The sequence below is a fragment of the Bubalus bubalis genome, chromosome 2 (genome assembly GCF_019923935.1).
Source record: "Bubalus bubalis isolate 160015118507 breed Murrah chromosome 2, NDDB_SH_1, whole genome shotgun sequence".
In the NCBI taxonomy this organism is placed as follows: Eukaryota; Metazoa; Chordata; class Mammalia; order Artiodactyla; family Bovidae; genus Bubalus; species Bubalus bubalis.
The window spans coordinates 180,790,414-180,811,192 of record NC_059158.1 but is presented as its reverse complement, the minus strand read 5'-3'; the positions used below and the strand labels follow the sequence as shown (position 1 = coordinate 180,811,192).

The window sequence follows — 20,779 nt, the reverse complement described above, 5'->3', positions numbered from 1 at the left end:
TTAGGATGTAGTTGGCTGTGATGGCCAGGGATCTGTATTTAAGTTTTTCTTTTCTGTGTTGTACTTGTTTTCTGTCAGCTCCGAGTCCTTGGCAAAATTTGTTTGACTAAACAGCCACAGTTGAGGTGTGTTTTGGGGGAATTAAGGTATGGCTTGTGACTTTATTTTTTTTGGTTCCAGAATCACTGCAGATGGAGACTGCAGCCATGAAATTAAAAGATGCTTACTCCTTGGAAGGAAAGTTATGACCAACCTAGATAGCATATTAAAAAGCAGAGACATTACTTTGTCAACAAAGGTCCGTCTGGTCGAGGCTATGGTTTTTCCAGTAGCCATGTATGGATGTGAGAGTTGGATTATAAAGAAAGCTGAGTGAAAAAAAAGCAGAAGAATTGATGCTTTTGAACTGTAGTTTTGGAGAAGACTCTTGAGAGTCCCTTGGATTGCTAGGAGATCCAACCAGTCCATCCTAAAGGAGATCAGTCCTGGGTGTTAATGGAAAGACTGATATTGAAGCTGAAACTCCAATACTTTGGCCACCTGATGCGAAGAGCTGACTCATTTGAAAAGACCCTGATGCTGGGAAACATTGAGGGCAGCAGGAGAAGGGGATGACAGAGGATGAGATGGTTGGATGGCATCACCGACTCAATAGACATGAGTTTGGGTAAACTCCAGGAGTTGGTGGTGGACAGGGAGGCCTGGAGTGCTTCGGTTCATGGAGTCGCAAAGAGTCAGACACAACTGAGTAACTGAACTGAACTGTGCCAGTCCTGTCCTGTTAATTGCAGGAAACTGCATTTCCCAGACTCCTTTGCCAACGGCTTCCTGCTAGGTTCAGTGCCTTGGGAGGCACTGGAGGAAGACAGGTGAGCTGGAGGATAGAAGTCAGGGGATTTCTCCCCCTCTTCCTCTGCTTTGAGTGGCCTCCCCCAAAGACAGTGTCTCCTCTGGGGCTCCTGCTGCCTCCAGCCAGGCAGCCGCCACCATCTTTCCATCAGGTGGCCTGGGCTCTGATAACATCTCCTTCCATTTTCCCCTTTAGTTCAAAGGATGGAGCAACTTCCTGCTGTGGTGCCTCTCTGGGCTGCTTCTCAGTTCCTGAGTGAGTTCTCAGCTCTTTCATCACCTGGGCAACCAACACCCTTATGTGAAAGTCTCTTGGTTTGAAAGACTCAAGAGGTTTCTGTGCTCCTGAGTGGACTATGATGGCTGTAGGGCCTTTGGTGACTTTAGGGACAAGGGGGTGTGGGGAGATCACGGTCAGAGAAACAGGTTACAAAAATGCCAAGAAGGGCTCGTCAGGAGAGGAGCAGTCGCTGGAATAATCTGGGCTGGTTGGATGAGAGGACAGGCTGCAAGCCTGAAGGTCTGTGGAAAGTGACGTCTTCCTGGGGACTCTCAGAAACACCTGGAAGAAGGAACCTGTGCGAGAACTAGGCCCCCCATACTTAGGCGGGACTATGATTATGGGACTATTAATGACAAGGAAGACACCTGGATTGTTAAAGAACTTGAGAACATCCAGACATCATTTCTAATAGTAAAAAATAAAAGAGAACAGCATTCATATCTGACTCTAGGGGTTTGGTTAAACACATAACTGTTAAGTCCATCCAATGCAGGATGAATGCAGCCGTCAAAACAATGCTGGAGAAAACTGTTTTGCGACCCAGGTAAAGGGTCACCATATTTTGCTAAATGAAAAGAAGCCTGGGGAATTGCTTGCTGTACAGTGGTTAGGACTCTGCGCTTTCACTGCTAAGAGTGCTGGTTCAATTCCTGGTTGGGGAACTAACATCCCGTAAACCAGCCAAAAAGAAGCATGGCATGAACTATGCACAGTATAAGGCTTGTTAAAACACATACACACGTAGAGAAAACAGTCTGAAAGATATATATGAAAACATTCACGGAATTATCTCTGGCTGGTAGTAGAATTAAATGTATTTTTATTTTCCTTCCTTTGTTCATTTGCATTTTCTAAAGTTCTTACAGGAAATATATTATTTTATGACTTCAGCCGGAGAAGGCAATGGCACCCCACTCCAGTACTGTTGCCTGGAAAATCCCGTGGACGGAGGAGCCTGGTGGGCTGCAGTCCATGGGGTCGCTAAGAGTCAGACACGACTGAGCGACTTTCCTTTCACTTTTCACTTTCATGCATTGGAGAAGGAAATGGCAACCCACTCCAGTGTTCTTGCCTGGAGAATCCCAGGGACGGGGGAGCCTGATGGGCTGCCGTCTATGGGGTCGCACAGAGTCGGACATGACTGAAGCGACTTAGCAGCAGCAGCAGCATGACTTCAGCCATGAAATTAAAAGACGCTTTCTCCTTGGAAGAAAAGCTATGACCAACCTAGACGCATATTAAAAAGCGGAGACATCACTTTGCAGACAAAAGTCCATCTAGTCAAAGCTAAGGTTTTCCAATAGTCATGTATGGATGTGAGAGTTGAATCATAACGAAGGCTGAGGGTCAAAGAATTGATGCTTTTGAACTGTGGTGCTGGAGAAGACTCTTGAGAGTCCCTTAGACAGCAAGGAGATCAAACCAGTCCATCCTAAAGGACATCAGCCCTGACTATTCATTGGAAGGACTGATGCCGAAGCTGAAGCTCTAATACTTTGGCCACTTGATGTGAAGAGCTGACTCATTGGAAAAGACCCCGATGTTGGGAAAGATTGAAGGCGGGAGGAGAAGGGGACGACAGAGGATGAGATGGTTGGATGGCCTCACCGACTCAATGGACATGAGTTTAAACAAACTCCGGGAGATGGTGAAGGACAGGGAGGCCTGGCGTGCTGTAGTTCATGGGGTCACAAAGAGTTGGACACGACTGAGTGACTGAACAACAAAATATTAAGGAAAAGTACGGTGGCAGCACAATGCAAGTGGTCACTGAAGCAGGGCCTTTCTCTGGGCTGGCCTGTCTCTGGGATTTCTTTTCCCTCAACCAGAGACCCCCTGCTTCACAGCCAGCTGGGATGGTTTCTCCTCTGCTCACGGCAGCTCCAGACTATCACAGATTCACTCTAAAAACTCCTTCTAGAAGATGTGGTATATATATGAATACATATAATGGAATATTACTCAACCTTAAAGAAGAGTGAAATAACTCATGGATGGACCCAGAGATTACCTACCAAGTGGAGACGCACAGAGAAACACAAATATCATATGCTACCACTTACGTGTGGAATCTAAAAAAAATGATGCAAATAAAGTTTTTTTTTACAAAACAGAAACAGATGCACAGATTTAGAAAACCAACTTATGGTTACCAAAGGGGAAAGGTGGAGAGGGATAAATTAGGAGGTTGGGCTTGGCATACACACACTATTAAATATAAAATAGATGACCAGCAGGGACATACTATATCCCACGAGGAACTCTGCAGTGTGGCTCTTCGGTACTCTGTGGTGACTTATACGAGAGGGGGATCTGGAAAAGAAGAGATTTTTGTGTATGTATAGCTATATTGCTTTACTGTACACCTGAAATGAAAGCAACACTCTATATAAAAAAAAGAAAGGAACATTATAAATCAATTCTACTCCAATACAAAATTAAAAATTAAAAAAATCCTTCTTGAACTCTGGTCTGCTGTGTACTTGGCATTGTCCAATATTATTCTTGAGTTGTGCTCATGTTTATGACTGGACAAAAGAGGCTCTGGTGAGGGCAAAGTGGGGTGCCAGCATCATCTTCAAATATCAGACAGGCTGCTGCATGGAGAAGGGTTGAGCCCCTTTTTGGTAACCACCTCCAAACAGGAAAACCAGAGTACAGAGTAAGGGGACGTATTAAAGAGGCAAGTTCCTTTCAGTTTAAGGAAGCAGTTCTCCCCATGAAGGTGTGGCTGATTTTGTGATGGGCTGCACTTGGTTGCTGGGGGTATTCAGTGAGAAGGTAGGGCACTGGGAGATGCCCCCTAGATGACCTCCTTCTCTGGCCTCTCAGGTTTAAGGTGTTGTCTCCCCAGTGAGGAAGAAAATGTTCTGAGCGCACAGAGCACCCCTTGTGTTTCTCGGCAGCCTCCTCTGTACTCTCTCTGTATCCTTCACAGAGCAGCTCTCCAGCACCGACTTACAGAACTGACCTTTATTTCAGCAGATTGCCCTTGCTAGCTCTTTGACTTAGACAGCCAGAAAAATGCGCTTGTTTTCCCTCTGATAAAATTTTCCAATTACACCTTGCATTGTCCTGCCTCTGAGCCTTTGCACAAGCTGTACCCACTGCTCAGAACACCATGTCCATCCCACTTTAATTCCTCTTCATTCTTGACTGCTTCTCAAGCTCACTTCCTCCAGGAAGCCTTCCCCATGTGATCAGCTCACCTGGGTAGATTAGGAGGCACAGCTCCCATGGCCCCCTGTCTCTCCTCCAACCTGGTACGTATCTCACCATTTGGGGGACAGAGCATGTAACTTGCATCCTGCACGAGCTGACACCAAGCAGATACCCAGGAATATTTGCCGGATGAATGAATGTGCTGAGGGAGCTGGCCAGGGCTTCAATACTGGCTGTGGAATACCCCTAAGCTGTGGAAAAAGCATTTCCTAAAATGACACTCAGGGATATGACCTGCTTCTGTCCCATCTCTGAACACCCAGGGATGCCAGAACCTGTTCTGTAGAAGCAAGAACATTAGCAGGGAGTGGGGTGTGCTTTGGGGGAGGGGAGTGCTGTTTCCATGGTGATTCAGCAGTGAAATGCTTGAAAGGGGTCCCTGACCACTCGTGGATGGGAGGAGCCAGGGATGAATCTTTGACAATTCACCCCAGAGCCTTTTATTAAAGAAAAGAAGCATCATATTCACTTTGGAGCCATTCGCCTCCAAGCCTGGCTGTGTTAATCAGGGACATTGACGTAGATGCTCCGAGTTGGGAGCCTGCGTCTGCTCCCACCCCTGCACCTGACCAGGTAACCTTGAGTAGACTTTGGTCCCTCTCTGGGCCTCTGTCTATGAAGGAGGCTGGGGTCTAGGAGTCCTCTATGGGCCCCTGGAGCTCAAATAGCCTCTGCTTCTATGTCACTTTGACATTGGAATCCTCTCCTGACATCCTGGAATTCCTTATCCAGTTGTTGTCAGTGACCACAAACACAAATTCAGCTCAGCAGTCACTGACTCTGCTTAGAATTTTAGCTGTCTCTCTCAGGGTAAGGAGTTCCAGCAGCTTATTACATGCTAACAAGGTCATGCTTCCTCATAAAACATTAAGAATACCCTGCATCACATGCCAGGATTGGGGAAACAGGTTTATACATAACCTGGGAGTCAGGAAGTGAAAAGAATATGGGCCTTGGGCAGACAGACCTAGGTTCAAACCCTAGCTCTGCCACTTGCTTGCAGTGTGCAGGTACCTTAAGTTCTCACCCTGAGCTTTCTCATTTACAAAAGAGAAAAAGAGCCTCTACTCTCAGTGATGCTGGAAGGATTAAACAAGCTGATGTCTCTGGGCAGTTTCGGAGGACACTTCCTGCAATGAGTCTTCTCTGTTACAAAATGAGGAACCAAGGATCAAGAGAGGACCCTTAAAAACCTTCATAAAAAACCAGCCTCCTGGGTATGTAGGCATGGAGATGCCAGGAGGTGGCAATCAGAACAGTCATAAATATCCACTTAGAAGGTTGAGTTGGCAGTAGTTTGTGAGGCTAAATTCCAGAGATGGGAGAAGTAAGGGATTGCATTCTGCAGTTTAGGCGTTGAGGCTGGATTAGAGCTATGTAGAGGAGGCTCGTACTCTTGCCTGGAAAATCCCGTGGATGGAGGAGCCTGGTAGGCTATAGTCCATGGGGTCGCGGAAGAATCGGACATGACTGAGAGACTTAACTTTCACTTTTCACTTTCCTGCATTGGAGAAGGAACTGGCAACCCACTCCAGTGTTCTTGCCTGGAGAATCCCAGGGACGGGGGAGCCTGGTGGGCTGCCGTCTATGGGGTCGCACAGAGTCGGACATGACTGAAGCGATGCAGCAGCAGTAGCAGCAGCAGAGGAAGCTCGACTGAAGCCACTGAGCATGCACGCCTGCACACATCCCGTGAAAGGGCTGCCCAGGTGGCGCTAGTGGTAAAGAACCCCCCTGCCAATGCAGGAGACATAAGAGTTGCAGATTTGATCCCTGAGTCAGGAAGTTCCACTGGAGGAGGGCACAGCAACCCAGTCCAGTATTCTTGCCTGGAGAATCCCATGGACAGAGGAGCCTGGTGGACTATGGTCCATGGGGTCATAAAAAGTTGGACACAACTGAAGCAGCTTAGCATGCATCCCCTGAAAGGGCCTGGAACTCAGAGATAGGAGTTGGAGTTGTGGAGTCTGAGCCCCGTTGGAATCTGGCTTCCAAGACATCCATTTAGTGCCCAGAGAAGTCAAGGCTCAGAGTGGGATGGGATATGCTGAACAACCTAAAAGAATGGATGGGACTCACCCTGGAGGCACTGGCTCCTGGAGAGCAGCCTCCCATTCCCTGCTGATGGTTTGTCCCACCAGGACCGTGTACTCTGAGGCATTCTTCTTTTGGGATCGCCACCTTCTTCTCCCAAGCCCACTTAAAGAGACAGTAAGGGAAAAAACAGACTGCTGATAATTCATACAGTGTAGTCACACCTCTGCATCCTATATCATCACATCACATGCCAAGGGGTGCGGCTCCCTGGGCAGAAATAGGCCCGAGCACTAACCAGTATCTCTTGAGTAACTGATTCATGGAACTGACCCATTTAGACAGAGGTATAACTTTTCGAAAAAGCGAAAGAGTTCCAGGAAAACATCTACTTCGGCTTTACTGACTATGCCAAAGACTATGACTGTGTGGATCACAACAAGCTGTGGAAAATTCTTAAAGAGATGGGAATACCAGACCACCTGACCTGCCTCCTGGGAAATTTGTATGCAGGTCGAGAAGCAACAGAACTGGACATGGAACAACAGACTGGTTCCAAATAGGGAGAGGAGTATGTCAAGGCTGTATATTATCACCCCGCTTATTTAACTTATAAGCAGAGTACATCATGAGAAATGCTGGGCTGGATGAAGCACAAGCTGGAATCAAGATTACTGGGAGAAATATCAATAACCTCAGATATGCCGATGACACCACCCTTATGGCAGAAAGTGAAGAAGAACTAAAGAGCCTCTTGATGAAAGTGAAAGAGGAGAGTAAAAAAGTTGGCTTAAAAAGCAACATTCAGAAAACTAAGATCATGGCATCTGGTCCCATCATTTCACGGCAAATAGATGGGGAAACAACGGAAACAGTGACAGACTTTATTTTTTGGGGCTCCAAAATCACTGCAGATGGTGACTGCAGCCATGAAATAAAAAGATGCTTGCTCCTTGGAAGAAAAGCTATGACCAACCTAGGGAGCATATTCAAAAGCAGAGACATTACTTTGCCAACAAAGGTCCATCTAGTCAAAGCTTTGGTTTTTCCAGTAGTCATGTATGGATGTGAAAGTTGGACTATAAAGAAAGCTGAGCGCCAAAGAATTGATGCTTTTGAACTGTGGTATTGGAGAAGACTCTTGAGAGTCCCTTGGACTGCAAGGAGATCCAACCAGTCATCCTAAAGGAAATCAGTTCTGAATATTCATTGGAAGGACTGATGCTGAAGCTGAAACTCCAATACTTTGGCCACCTGATGCGAAGAACTGACTCATCAGAAAAGACCCTGTTGCTAGGAAAGATTGAAGGCAGGAGGAGAAGGAGACAACAGAGGACGAGATGGTTGGATGGCATCATTGACTCAATGGACATGAGTTTGAGTAAGTTCCAGGAGTTGGTGATGGACAGGGAAGCCTGGTGTACTGCAGTCCATGGCGCCACAAAGAGTTGGACATGACTGAGCAACTGAACTGAACTGATAACTTCTCATCTGTTTTTTATATATATATATATATATTTATTTATTTGGCTGCACTGCATTTGGGTTGCTGCATGTGTGATATTCTATCTTCATTGTGGCATAATGGGGTATTTTTTTTAGTTGTGGCATGTGGGATCTAGTTCTCTGACCAGGGATTGAACCCCTGTATTGGGAGTATGGAGTCCTAGCTACTAGACCAGCAGGGAAGTTGTTGGTTTTTTTTTTAAACCCCCAAACTCCCATCACTTTAGCTTGATTTTGTGCACACAGGAATGAACTCCAGGAAGCTGTAAACAAACAGTCATAGATGCTAAGTTTACAGAAAATAATAGATTACAGGTAGGGGATTAAGGGCTTCCCTGGTGACTCAGACAGTAAAGAGTGTGCCTGCAATGTGGGACACCTGAGTTTGATTCCTGGGTTGGGAAGATCCCTTGGGGAAGGGAATGGCTCCCTACTCCAGTATTCTTGCCTGAAGAATTCTAGGGACAGAGGAGCCTGGCATGACTGAGTGACTAATCCTGGGAGGACAGCAGGGAGAACTCTCCTGCTCTTCCTCTTGGTGTCAGTTGCAGACTCCCCAGAAAGAGACATAACCTTGCATTGCCCAACAGGAAGAGGGCTACTATGTTACTACCCAGCAGGAGGAGGAATTTCTCTTTGCCTGGCAACAGCCTAGCCAATGAGAGACTGTCCTAACTCAGCCAATGAAGAGCCACTACCCTTCGAACTCCCAGTTTCCTCCAATAGATGATTTATAGTGGCCCTTCTTTCCCCTATAAAGGAACATTCCTCTCCTGGTTCTTTGGACTCGCTTGTTGTTCACCACGGATCGCATGTCATAAATGGCAATTCTTTGCTCTTTCTGAATAAATCCATTTAGCTGGTAAAATGACAGGCCTTTTTTTTTTTTTTTTTTAAGGTTTTCCGAAGTTACCCTGAGGGATTGGTGGGAGCTGGGAGACCCTTCCCCAGTAGAGAGCTACTAGAATGAGTTTGGGCTCGTAACGCTGCCACGTAGGGTATTCTATATCCTTCCATAGGCCATTGTTGCAAAAAGGTAAGCTGCCAGGGTGGAAGGCACAGCTCTGGCTGTACTGTAGCACTTTTATTGTGCACTCAGTTTGATGGATTCCAATTGCAAGTACCCGCACCTCTCTGGGAGGGAGTGGCTCTCTACACAGGACTGTTGGGGGTTGGTGGATAAATTCCCTAGTTCCTGTCCCTGGTAGTGGAACATAACTAGAGGGCCCAATACTGAACTCACAAAGCTCCCTGGGAAGACTGAGTCCCACTTGCTCAGAGGCCTTACCTGTGTGGTTGTGCCCGGGCTGGCCGCCTCCCCTCCCTCTCTTCCACTCTCCTGTTGCTGCTTTCTGAAATCACCGCACTGCTGTATACCCCCAAGTCCTTGTCTCTGGTCTGCTGCTGGGGACCCAACCTAAGACCTTATCCAGGAAAGCCCCTACATATGAACCTTCAAACTGTGACCTTTCAAAGTTGCGAACATGCATCTGATTCCAGCAAGGAACCAGAACCTATGCCATCAGCGTCAGACATGAGCGAAACTGCAGCATGCCCTCCATCGCCTATTGCTGACGATCCTTCAGCTCTACCACCTCCCATCTCCTCTCTCTCTTCCAGTCAGTTCTTTTTCCTGTCCACTCGATGCCAGCCCTGTATGCCAGCAGTTGTACGTTTCAAGGTACTGTGCATGAGTTCTCAGTTGTGTCTGATTCTTTGAGACCCCATAGACTGTAGCCCACCAGGCTCCTCTGTCCATTCTTTAAGGAAGAATACTGGAGTGGGTTGCCGTTTCCTGCTCCAGGGGATCTTCCGGACCCTCGTCTTCTGGGTCTGCCGCATTGGCAGGCAGATTGTTTACCACTGTGCCACTCGGGAAGCTTCAAGGTACTGTAAGGTGAAATATATTTTATTTTTTTGTGTTTGTTTGTATGCATTATTTGTATGAGAAATATTATAAATCTATTACAGTACAGTATAGCGGATAGTGTTAGCTGGGTACCTAGGCTAACTTCTTTGGACTTAATGAAAAAATTGGACTTACCAATGTGCTTTCAGAATGGAACACATTTGTATGTAGGGGACTTACTCTAGTCTTAACAGTCAAGACTGGTGAAAAGACTTTGAGAAATAAGAGCACACACTTTTCCATTCGATTTTGCCTTTTTCTCTAAAAATAGAGCTCTTTATTTAAAACAGTTTAGGGTAGGTCCCAACAAACATTAGGAAATTATTTAAATATGATATAAACATAAAATAAAGCTAGAAATAAATACAACTATCTCAGAGCAACATATAAACTTCTCAGTACCCTAAAGAATCGGAATGTTGCTTTTACTTAGGGCATCGCCTACTCCACCCCCGTTGTCCTTCACATGTGGCTTTGGAGCTCAAGCTATGCAGTTCCTGGCCAATGAGTTTATGAAAGGGCTTTGTCAACAGTTCAGTGCTGACTACACCTAACAAATGATAATACTGGCCAGCATGTTCTTTCCTAATGCTGCCCATAGTTGTTTGTTTATAACTTAATGACCATGAAGGAGCTGGACTTTTAGAATTCAAGGAGGGTTCAGCCTATGTCAGAAATTAAACTTTGAAAAAAATACTTAGAAAACACACAAGGTTTCAGAATACAGCGGTTAGTTACTTGACACCAGCCTAAGACAGCGGTGATGATAGCTTTTAGGGACTTGGAATTACCTCCTTGAAGCAGCTCGACAGGTTCCAGAAAGGACACCAGGCTTGGTCTGGGTATTTCCCTGGGAACTGGCCCTGGGCCCTCCCCAGTGCCACGGGCACAGCTCGTTTTTCTTCTCCTGTGTTGCGTGATGGATGTAGACAAGCTTCATGGGAGAGAAACCCCTGCAGACAGGCACGTGTGTGTGCCTGGGCATGCAGGCATGTGCATGCCTCCCAGCAGTGGGGAAGGCCCCTGCAACCCCGTGCCCCTTGCCGAGACCTTGGTACTGTTTACATGGCCAAGGGGATCAGGGTTGCCCAGGCGGGCCAGAGACCCAGCCTCACTCTTAGCGATGTATACAGTGAAGTCAACATTTCCGCTTCCTCATCTGAAACAGAAGACAGGATTTTCAACTTCAAAGGGGGTTTGCTAACTTTTTCTTTAGGAGTGGAGACTCCCAAGCACCATTGTACGTGGAGAGTGCTGGAGAAAAATGAGGGGTCTGGGGAGGCTGCTCTGGTTGAACATGGGGGAACCTCTAGCTTCCCCTGAGATTGAGACTCCTCCTCCCGTGAAGCCCAGGGTCTTTCAGGAGCACAGTTTGAGAAGCCTTGGAAGCTTGAGAAGCTTTTCCAGATCATTCTCTCGATGCTATACCTTTATGCTGACTTCTAAACAGCACAGCCCTGTGGGTACAAAGCTTATGAAGATGCTTTTTGCATTAATGGAAAAATGTATTAAGTCCTGGCAGGTGAAATGGCAGAGCCAAGGTTTGCTCTGATCTCTGTGGTTCTTGCAGGGCCACAAAGCTGACAAAATTAGGTTACCGAATCAGTTGTTTGAGAACATCCATCACTACCCCCGGGCAAGAATCTATTTCCAGAGACAGTGGTTTCTCAAAATCAGAAGGAAAATGGGGTACCTTTACAACCACAATGGGCAGCTGAAGGGTCTAAAGTGCTAAGCTGGGGATCACAGGCCCGGGGCCCAGTTCCCTGCTGGGCTGCTCCCCACCACCAGTTAATCAGACTCCCTAGACAGTGCACCATTTGGTTCTTTCTTTGCCGTGAAAAGGGAGAGGGACCAGGGACCCCCTTGACTGGGCTTCAGCTTTTGAGAACTCAGTTTCCTGACTACAGGACGGGGGGCAGTGAGGGCAGGAGGTAGGTGGGAGACTTGGAGTGAGAATCCAGTCACTCTGAGTTTGGGGTCATAGGTGGGAGATGCCCAGTGGTCCCTCCACTCGCCCAGAGCCTGGGTGGATGGGAGAATCCTACTGGTCACCACGTGATGCGTGCCAACAATGTGGCAGGCATCACGTGTCTGTCGGACCTCTTGCCATGCCCCAGGGGGTAGCTGCGGAGGGGAGACTCAGGCACAGAGGAGGAGGGTGTCTCCCCGCCGGCCACACAACTGGTGAATGGCAGGGCTGGGATCTGGACCCAGGTCTGTCTGATATTCTAGATTGTGAAACGCGTGACTCAGAGACTGGGCCTTCAATGATGACACCCTTCCCCTTCCTCTGCCTCTCCAACACCCTCGGCCAACTAGATTTTTCTTCACCGGGGCCCACCCTAGGGAACTCATAAACCAGAAGGCTGAGTTCTGCGGAGGCGGAAGCCCAGCAGATGTTGGAGAAAGCTGCGAGTCTCTGCTCTACCAGGTGCGCTCCAAGTCCTTCTCTCCCCAAAGCCAGATGGGCCCTTGTGCTGTCGGCCTTCATGTCTGCTGGGACCTGACGTTGCCCGTTTCACATTGTCCAGAGATAATCTTTCCAGCTGGCCTATCACCCCAGGGGCAGTGGGGTGATCTACACCCAACCAACCTCTGACCTCCACCCGTTCTTGTCTCCACCCCTCCTGGTGCTTGGTGCAAAGCAAGCAGGTCATAGGGCGGGTGGCTTCTGACGGCTCGCTTCTGACGGCTCAGCCTGGTGGACGGCTTCTAATAGCTGGGCTTCTCCGAGGTGCTCTGAGGACCCTCTGCTGCCCCAGCAATGATGCTCCCGGGATTTCAAGTCTTGGTGATGTCTTGGGTCCCCAGAAAGCTCAGCAGCAACCAGACTCGGAGGCACAGCTCACCTGGCCAAGTAATGCCCCAGGGGTCTGACCTCGGTCCTCTGGAGGCTCTTAGCCCCCCAGCTGCCAGCACCACTGTCCTCACTTTCTGACTCCCTCCAGCCCTCTTCCTCCTCTTCTTCCTCCCCCTCATCATCCTCAGGACTACTGTCCCAGCAGAAGGTCAGTGTCCGAAGAGAAACCGGGGGTTCTCTGGGGGTTAGATTCAGCCCTGGTGATGATAAGCCCCAGCTGGTCCAGGAGGAGAGGTTGTCTTTGGGGGGCTCTCCCAGGGAACTGGAGTCCTCGGGTGGTGGGAGAGGCTTCTGGTGTTCCCCCCAACCCAGACCCTGGCCTGGCCCCTTTTTGGCCAAATAGCCTGAGGATCCAGCCTCATCCCAGGGGGAGGAGGACCCCGCAGTGCTGACCCAGCTTCTGCCTGAAGAACTGCAGGCAGAGGAGCCTTCCCCCTGGACCAGAGGAGTCCACGGCCCTCCTGCCTCGGCGGGCCCTGGGCTCTGGGGTTCCTGCCCCAGGAAGGGCGGCGGTTCAACATAGGGCTGGAAGCTGACACCAGGATCCGGGTCCTCTTCATCTGTGCTCTCCTCACCGTCCTTCTCCTCAGCGCTGTCCTTCTCTGGTCCGGCCTGGATGGGGGCTGGGGCCCTGACTCTAGAGGTCAGCCTGACCCTTCTGGTCACTTCCTTTTGGGGACAGACGATCAAGTCGTGCAGGCACTCTGGGCCACTGGGCTGAAAGGTTGCCCAGTAGAGTCTGTGTCCGGAGAAGCTCTGATTTGGGGAGAGGAGAGAAGAACAGAAGATTCAGCCTTTCTGGAAGCATGACTATTCTAATTTGGGTTCCCCTGGAAATAGACAAGGAAAGAGACAAGGGATTCAAATGGAAGTCGTTTCTCTGGGAAGTGATGCCGGGAAGAGACAGCAAAGCACAGCAGCCCGTAGCGGGGTATGATGAGTCAGGTCCCCTCGAGGGCAGCTGGAGCTGAGCCTTGCTGGGGACTCGGAGCCGCTGCAGGACTCGGGCCTCAGAGCACCAGCGGAGGAGGGATGGAGAGGGTGGTGGCGTGAACTCCCTGGGACACGAAGCCTGTGATGTGCACAGGCAGAGGGCACCAGAGGCCAGAGAAAGCGTCCAGGTTGCAGGTGCTGGCTTCAGGAGGTCGAGCTGGTGATCTACCATGTAATGGGAAGGTGGACAGAGGAGCTTGGTGGCTATGGTCCATAAGGTCGCCAAGCGTCGGACATGACTGAAGCGACTTCGCACGCATGCATGCTCGGGAAGGTAGAGGGATGGGGCAGGTGTGGATATGTCTAACACAGAGGCAGTCCTCCAGTTAGTGGGAATTCCCTGCAGGTCCAGGAATGTCAAACACTTCCGTCTGGCAAACCCTCAGAGCCCATCCTCAAAGTTCCCACCCAACCCAAGTGTGCACCGAGCCCCATGTATGACTCAGCTTCCTTTTCCAGGCCTTCACTGAACAGATCTGACCTCTCCAGGCTTCCCTTGTCCCTGTGGCCCCAGGTTCTAAGTGAGTGAGCCAGCAGATCAATGAAGAAATTGCAGGATCTGCTTGTGCAAGACTTACCCTCAGTTAGATGGTGAACAAAGTGCTGGGACCTTTTTAAGATGTCTCCTTTTGATCCCACCCTCCCCGCCTCCCCTCCCGGCATCTCTCCTGAGTCCCAAGGCTGGGGGTTCTGCTTTTGGCACTTGACAAATCCTTAGCAGAGATGAAACTATTTTAAAAAGGGACTTAAGGCACTTGTCCCTCCCAGGCATATCTGCTATTTTAATTTGGTGCCAAAGGAATGAATCACTAATGGTGAAAATTTAGATGGGTAGATAGACGTTTTGCAGTCTAGGCCATCTTAATATTCTACCTGAACTATCTACCAAGTCTAGCTCCACTTCCTTCCTCTTGGGTAACCCTCCCTCTCTGTCCCACGTCCCCAGATTTGCCATACCAGGGCCTGTGGCATCTTTGTCTGCTGAAACCAGGGGTTCCCCCTGAAGGTCTTCCACATCACAGGCCCTATGGCAACAGCCAACAGCAGTGGAAGCAGAAATGGTAGCAGCAACAGGAGGGCCCAGTTGGATCCTAGGAAGAAAAAAATAATGACTAGAGAAAACGACTAGAGAAAACGGGGCTCCTGTCTATCAGTTGCATCTGAGCTGAGGCTTCACATACATCATCCTGTTTAATTCTCATAAGAATAAACCCAGGACTTCCCTGGCGATCCAGTGGTTAAGAATCTGCCTGCCAATGCAGGTGACACGGGTTCAATCCCTGGTCTGGGAAGATCCCACATGCCTCGAGACAACTAAGCCTGCATACCACAACTACTGAGGCCCACACTCGCGAGCCTGTGCTCCTCAGTGAGAGAAGTCACCGCAACGAGAAGCTCCTGCGCCCCAACAAAGAGTAGCCCCCACTTGCAGCAACTAGAGAAAAACCTCTAGCAGCAGTGAAGACCCAGTGCAACCAAAATAAATGAATACATAAAACTTAAAAAGAAAGAAAAAAAAACAATCAAACCCATCCTACAGATGGTGGAAAGCAAGGTTCAGAGAGGTTATGTAAATTGCCCAAAGATACATAGCAAGTGGAGGTGAAGCTGGGATTTTAATGGAGGCAAGTCTGTCTCTAGACTTGGGCTCTTGACCACCATGTGATGAAGATCCTAAGGCCCAGGGGGAAAGTCCTCACTTCTGTACCACCTGGCACTCACCCGGGGCCCCCAGGAAGAAGCAGGTGGGCTCGGAGAACTCGCTGTATTTAGGGTTGCCAAAGAAGTAGATGGTTCTGGCGCTGAGGCAGTGGTGCCCACTGGTGTCTGGCTGGAGAGGAATCTGGACTGGCTGGCCATGGCGAGTGTCTGGAAACTGGGTCTGTGTGGAGAGAGAAAGAGGAGGATGGACCTGCAGGGAGAACTGGCTCCATGCAGTCAGGATGGGGTGGGCTTGGCAGGTATGGCACAGCTGGGATTCCCACCACTTCTTTACTTGCATTAAGGCTTAAGCATTCAGAGAGCACTTCCCAACACTATCTGGCTTCTCTTCTTCACTGAGTCTCAAGGTAGAGATGGTCTGGGTTCAAAAGCAGCCCTGCCACTCAGGGTCACTCCCAGGCACACCCCACCAAGGCCCAGGGGTCCTCACTTTCGGGGACAGATGCCTCAGGTTTCCCACCCTTAGGGCATGTCAAAATATTAGGGTGGAGGAAATCACCCCTGAAGATTCACTGGAAGGACTGATGCTGAAGCGAAAGCTCTAGTACTTTGACCACCTGATGCGAAGAGCCGACTCATTGGAAAAGACCCTGATGCTGGAAGGGATTGAAGGCAAAAGGAGAAGGGGGTGGCAGAGGAGGAGATGGTTAGATAGCATCACGGACTCAATGGACATGAATTTGAACAAACTCCGGGAGATAGTGGAGGACAGAGGAGCCTGGTGTGCTGCAGTCCATGGGGTTGCAAAGAGCTGGACCTGACTTAGTGACTAAAGAACAACACTGGGATAGTCCCTCAGCCATTACAGACACAGAAAACTCTACGGCTGCTTGTCCAACACAGTCGCCACCGGCCACATGGGGCTACTGAGCACTTGGAACATGGCTGGTATCAACCAAGATGCGCTCCAGTATAAAATACATACCAAATTTCAGGGGAGACCAACCAAAATCTCAGTAATTTTTATATTAACTACATGTTGAGATGATTACCTTCTAGTGAATGAAATAAAATCTACTATGAAAACTAAATTCACTTGTTTCTTTTTACTTAATTGAATGCGGAACATTTAAACGACACGATATGTTCTATGTTATCTTTCTACTGGACAGTAGAAAGAACACAAGAACACCTGTGAAGTTCTTGAAGGCAAGGACCACATCAGATGAAGATCTGGGACCCAGAGTGTGCAGAGGTCAGGGGTGAGAGTCTGGGTTCAGTAAAAGACAGAATGAACAAGAACAGGGGTCCATAGACTTTAACCTCACCTTTCTTTGAAAATAGTTTTCCTGGAACATGGCTACGCCTCTTCATTTACCTATTTACTTATGGCTCCTTTTGTGTTACAGATAGAGCTGAATAGATGTGAAAGACGATATGGCCTGCCAAGTCAAAAATATTTACTCTCTGGCCAATTACGGAAAAAATTTGCTAACCCCTGCCATAAACAAATAGATACTAACATAAGCACATGCATACACAGAAACAAGTCTGAAATTGTATATATACCAAAGAGATATTTGAAATCATCTTTGGATACTTTTGGTTTTCTTCCTAGAATTTATCTGAATTTTCTAGTTTTTTTTTCCTAATGAATCTGGTGCCTCAGCAAGTAGGCCTCCCAGAGCCCATCATACTTCAATCAGATTTTTTTTTTTGTTTCATAATAGTAAAAAAAAGAAGAACACTGCTGTGTTGTTACTAGCTGTAATATGCAGGTGAAGGATGTCCTGAATTTGGCCCCTTGGGTGGGGGCTTGGGGCAGAGGTGAGCCACAAGTCAATCACACTGCAAAGCCAAGGGGCTGACTGCCGCAGTGAGGGGTAGGCATGGAAGGCTTCCTGGAGGAGGCATTCAGGGACAAAGCTTGGAGGGTGAGGAGCACGGGGATCTGCTGGGAGAGTGAGGAAGGGGACTCAGTTTGTGGGGGCATGAAAGGGGCTTCTCACCTTGTTCTTAGTCCCTTCCTTCCAGAAATTCACCTCATAGTTCATATCTGGTTGGGGCAGACAATGCGGCAGCTGGTATGTAGCATTGACAATCAGAATCTCCTCTGTCTGGTTGAACACCAGGACAGGTGGGGCTGGCTCCACTGGAGGAAACAGAACGGGACCTGTCAGGACCTTCCGCAGGCCACAGAGCACGCATGCCCCTGCCTCCAGGCAGGCCTGCTCCTCACCCAGCGCGGAGACAGTTAACCTGCCTTGACTCGCGTTGTCCCTTCCCCCTGGGTGCCCTTCTCCTGTCACTGGTCTGCCAGCATCCTGCCCGTCTGTATCAGTACTCTGTTGCTGCCGTAACACTGCCACAACCTTAGTGGCTCATGTCAACGCAGATTTATCATGTCACAGTTCTAGAGGTAAGAGTCTGGGTGGGCTTGATGGGGTTCTCAACGCTAGGTGGAAATCAAGGTGTCAGCCGGCCTGGGCTCTCCTCTGGGATCTTTGGGGGCAGAATTCACTCCCATACTCATTATTGTTGTTAGCAGATTTCAGTTCCCTGTAGCTATGAGGCTGAGGTTTATTTCCATGCTGTTTGTTAGCTGGGAGCCTTTCTGAGCTCCTGAAGACACCTGCGCTTCTTTCTTCTTTTAAAAATTTTTGGCCACACTGCATAGCATTGTGGGAATCTTAGATCCCTGACCCGAGACTGAACCCATGTCCCCTGTAGTTGAAACATGGAGTCTTAACCACTGGACTGCTAGGGAAGTCCCAGCACCTGCATTTCTAATCATGTTTCCCCTTCATCTTCAAAGCAGAAACACCACATTGAATCCTTCTCACATTTCAACTCTCTGATTTTCCCCTTCTTCTATACCTCTTCTGCCTCCAGCTGGAGAAAAGTCTCTGCTTTTAAGGACTCAAGGGACTAGACTGGGCCCATTTGGATAATCCAAGATAATCTCACTATTTTAACACCCATAAACTTAATTAAAATACCTTTTGCCATCTAATATTAACATTTAACATACTCAGAGGTTCAGGGATTAAAGCATGAACATCTTTGGGGGGAGTCATTCTGCCTATCGTGGTCCTCCGTCTGACTCCTGAGAGACAGACTGAAATTCCTGTCTCTCTCAAGGGCAACATACATTCACCCCATCCTGTGCGTGCAGGCTCAGTCACTCCTCTGTGTCCGACTCTTTGTGACCCCCATGGACTGTAGCCCACCAGGCTCCTCTGTCCGCGGGATTCTCCAGGCAAAAATACTAGAGGGGATTGCCATTTCCTTCTCCAGGGGATCTTCCCAACCCAGGGATCAAACCTGCATTTCCTGCATCTCCCACACTGGTAGGCAGATTCTTTACCATTGAGCCATCTCACCCCATCCCAAGGCCCCCCAGGGTCTCATCCCATTACAGCATCAACTCAAATTTCAAAATCTCATCTTCTAAAGTATCTAAATCAGGTTCAGGTGAGAGTCTGGGTACAATGCATTCGGCATGACTCCTGGACTCAATTCCTGTCCACTTGTGGACCAGTGAAAATAAAGTACAAGTTATCTGCTCCCAATATAAGGAGGTGGGATAGGCAGCGGACAATAATCACGGACATTTTGGCGCAAATAGGGGGAAACAGGAGGTAAAAAACTCACTGAGCCCAAGCAGTTTTGAAATCTAGCTACACAAACTGTGTTAGATTTTTGGGCCTGGGAACTACATCTCTTTGGCTTTCAACACTGCCCTCTGGGATCTTGGTTCCACTCTCTGAATAATCCTTCTTTTTCATGAAAGATATTTGCAGGTAAATAGTTTACAGTCTGCTTCTTTCCAGTAGAAATTGGAGGACCAATAACTTCCTTTCATTTCATATTCTCTCTGCTCCTTTTCATCCAAACTGACACTGTTTCTGCTGATATAAAATTCTCAAGAAGCTTATGGATCTCCTACAGATGTCACGGGGACCTACTGCATTCGACAGAAGCCAGTTCCACATATCTTTTTGAGAAGAGCCGTTTCTATTTTTGGCTTTAGCTGAGCTGGCTGAGGGATAACACTTCAGCTTTCTTGATTAAAGGGAACTGTATGTCATACCCTTAAATCTCTTCAAAGAGCCTTTTTTTCTGGACGGAACACTTGGATCTTTCTGAGGTTTTAGTAAATGGTTGTACAATCGTGTGGGTGTGTGAGTGCACAGTTGCTTCAGTCACTTCCAACTCTTTGCTACCCTGTGGACTGTAGCCCGCCAGGCTCCTCTGCCCCTGGGGATTCTCCAGGGAAGAATGCTGGAGTGGGTTACTGTGCCCTCAACCAGGGAATCTTCCCCACCCAGGGATCAAACCCACATCACCTATGTCTCCTGCCTTGGCAGGTGGGTTCTTTATCACTAGCGCCTCCAGGAAGTCCAGGTGTACAATCACATCCTTGGCTATTTCTCTGAGTCACACTCTTAATTTTAGTATCTTTTGCCATCTGGATAGGCTGAGAATTTTCCAGACGTTCGAGTCCTGGTTCCTTTTTGTTTAGGCTCTTTCCTCAGTTTCTCTCTTTCCTCCTTGCCTTTTGCTATAGTTGCCAATGATAAACCAGATCATGCCTTCAGTATTTTGCTTGGAAATCTCCTTGATAAATGACCAAATTAATCATTTATAAGTTCTGTTTTCCATGTACATGCAAGACACAATTTTGCTCATAGTTTTCCAGTATATAAGAGACATCCCCCTTCCCGAAATTTTCAGTAACATATTCCTCACTTCCTTCTGTGAGGCATTACCTTTAGTATCCATACTTCTACTAACAGTCTGCTCATGATGATTTAACTATTCTTAAAAGAGATTTATGGCTTCCTAGATGGTTCAGTGGTAAAGAATCTGTCTGTCAACGCAGGAGAGGCAGGAGACGAGAGTTCGATCCCTGGGTTGGGGAGATCTCCTGGAGGAGGAAATAGCAATCCATTCCAGTATCCTTGCCTTGAAAATCCCATGGACAGAAGAGTCTGGTGGATTTCAGCCCAAGGGGTCTCAAAGAGTCAGACATGACTGAGTGACTGAGCACACACACATACCTGAAGGGGATGTAGGTTTCCTCTGTGATGCTCTTCACTTCCTTCTGAGCCCTCACTGGCAGAATCTTTAATGTCCATTTCTACGGACAGTCTGATCAAGGTTATCTAGGTTTGACTGATGGTTTGAAGATGGAGGGGGCAGTGACAAGGAATAAAGCAACAAGAGAAAATTAATATACCATTGTTCCAGGTCCAGCTGAAATGCCACTATTTCCATGCAGCCTTCCCTGAGTACCAAACGGCAGGAGCCCTGACCACACTGGTCTTCTCTGCTCTGTGTTTGTGCTCAGGGAAAGCATGGGGCTTCTGCAAGGTGCCACCACTTATGTGTTCAGGAAACACCCACTGGACTCTGACATGTATTAAGCCCTGGGCAGGGAGCTGAGAGAACTGGG

The 20,779-nt window shown here is 48.3% G+C and overlaps 1 protein-coding gene across 2 annotated transcripts in view; it reads right to left on the bottom strand.

Annotated features, from left to right (window-relative positions):
* Positions 1-10,048: 10,048 nt before the first annotated feature.
* The window catches only part of IFNLR1 (interferon lambda receptor 1), a 24,036-nt gene continuing 13,305 nt past the window's right edge, over positions 10,049-20,779 (bottom strand). For both annotated transcript variants that reach the window (XM_006077972.4, XM_006077974.4), the window contains 4 exons: positions 17,331-17,473; positions 15,382-15,541; positions 14,617-14,750; positions 10,049-13,422 (listed from right to left, as the gene is read on the bottom strand). In XM_006077972.4, coding sequence (XP_006078034.3) covers positions 12,652-13,422; positions 14,617-14,750; positions 15,382-15,541; positions 17,331-17,473 — 1,208 coding nt within the window. In that variant the 3' untranslated portion in view covers positions 10,049-12,651. The remainder of the gene's footprint in view (positions 13,423-14,616; positions 14,751-15,381; positions 15,542-17,330; positions 17,474-20,779) is intronic.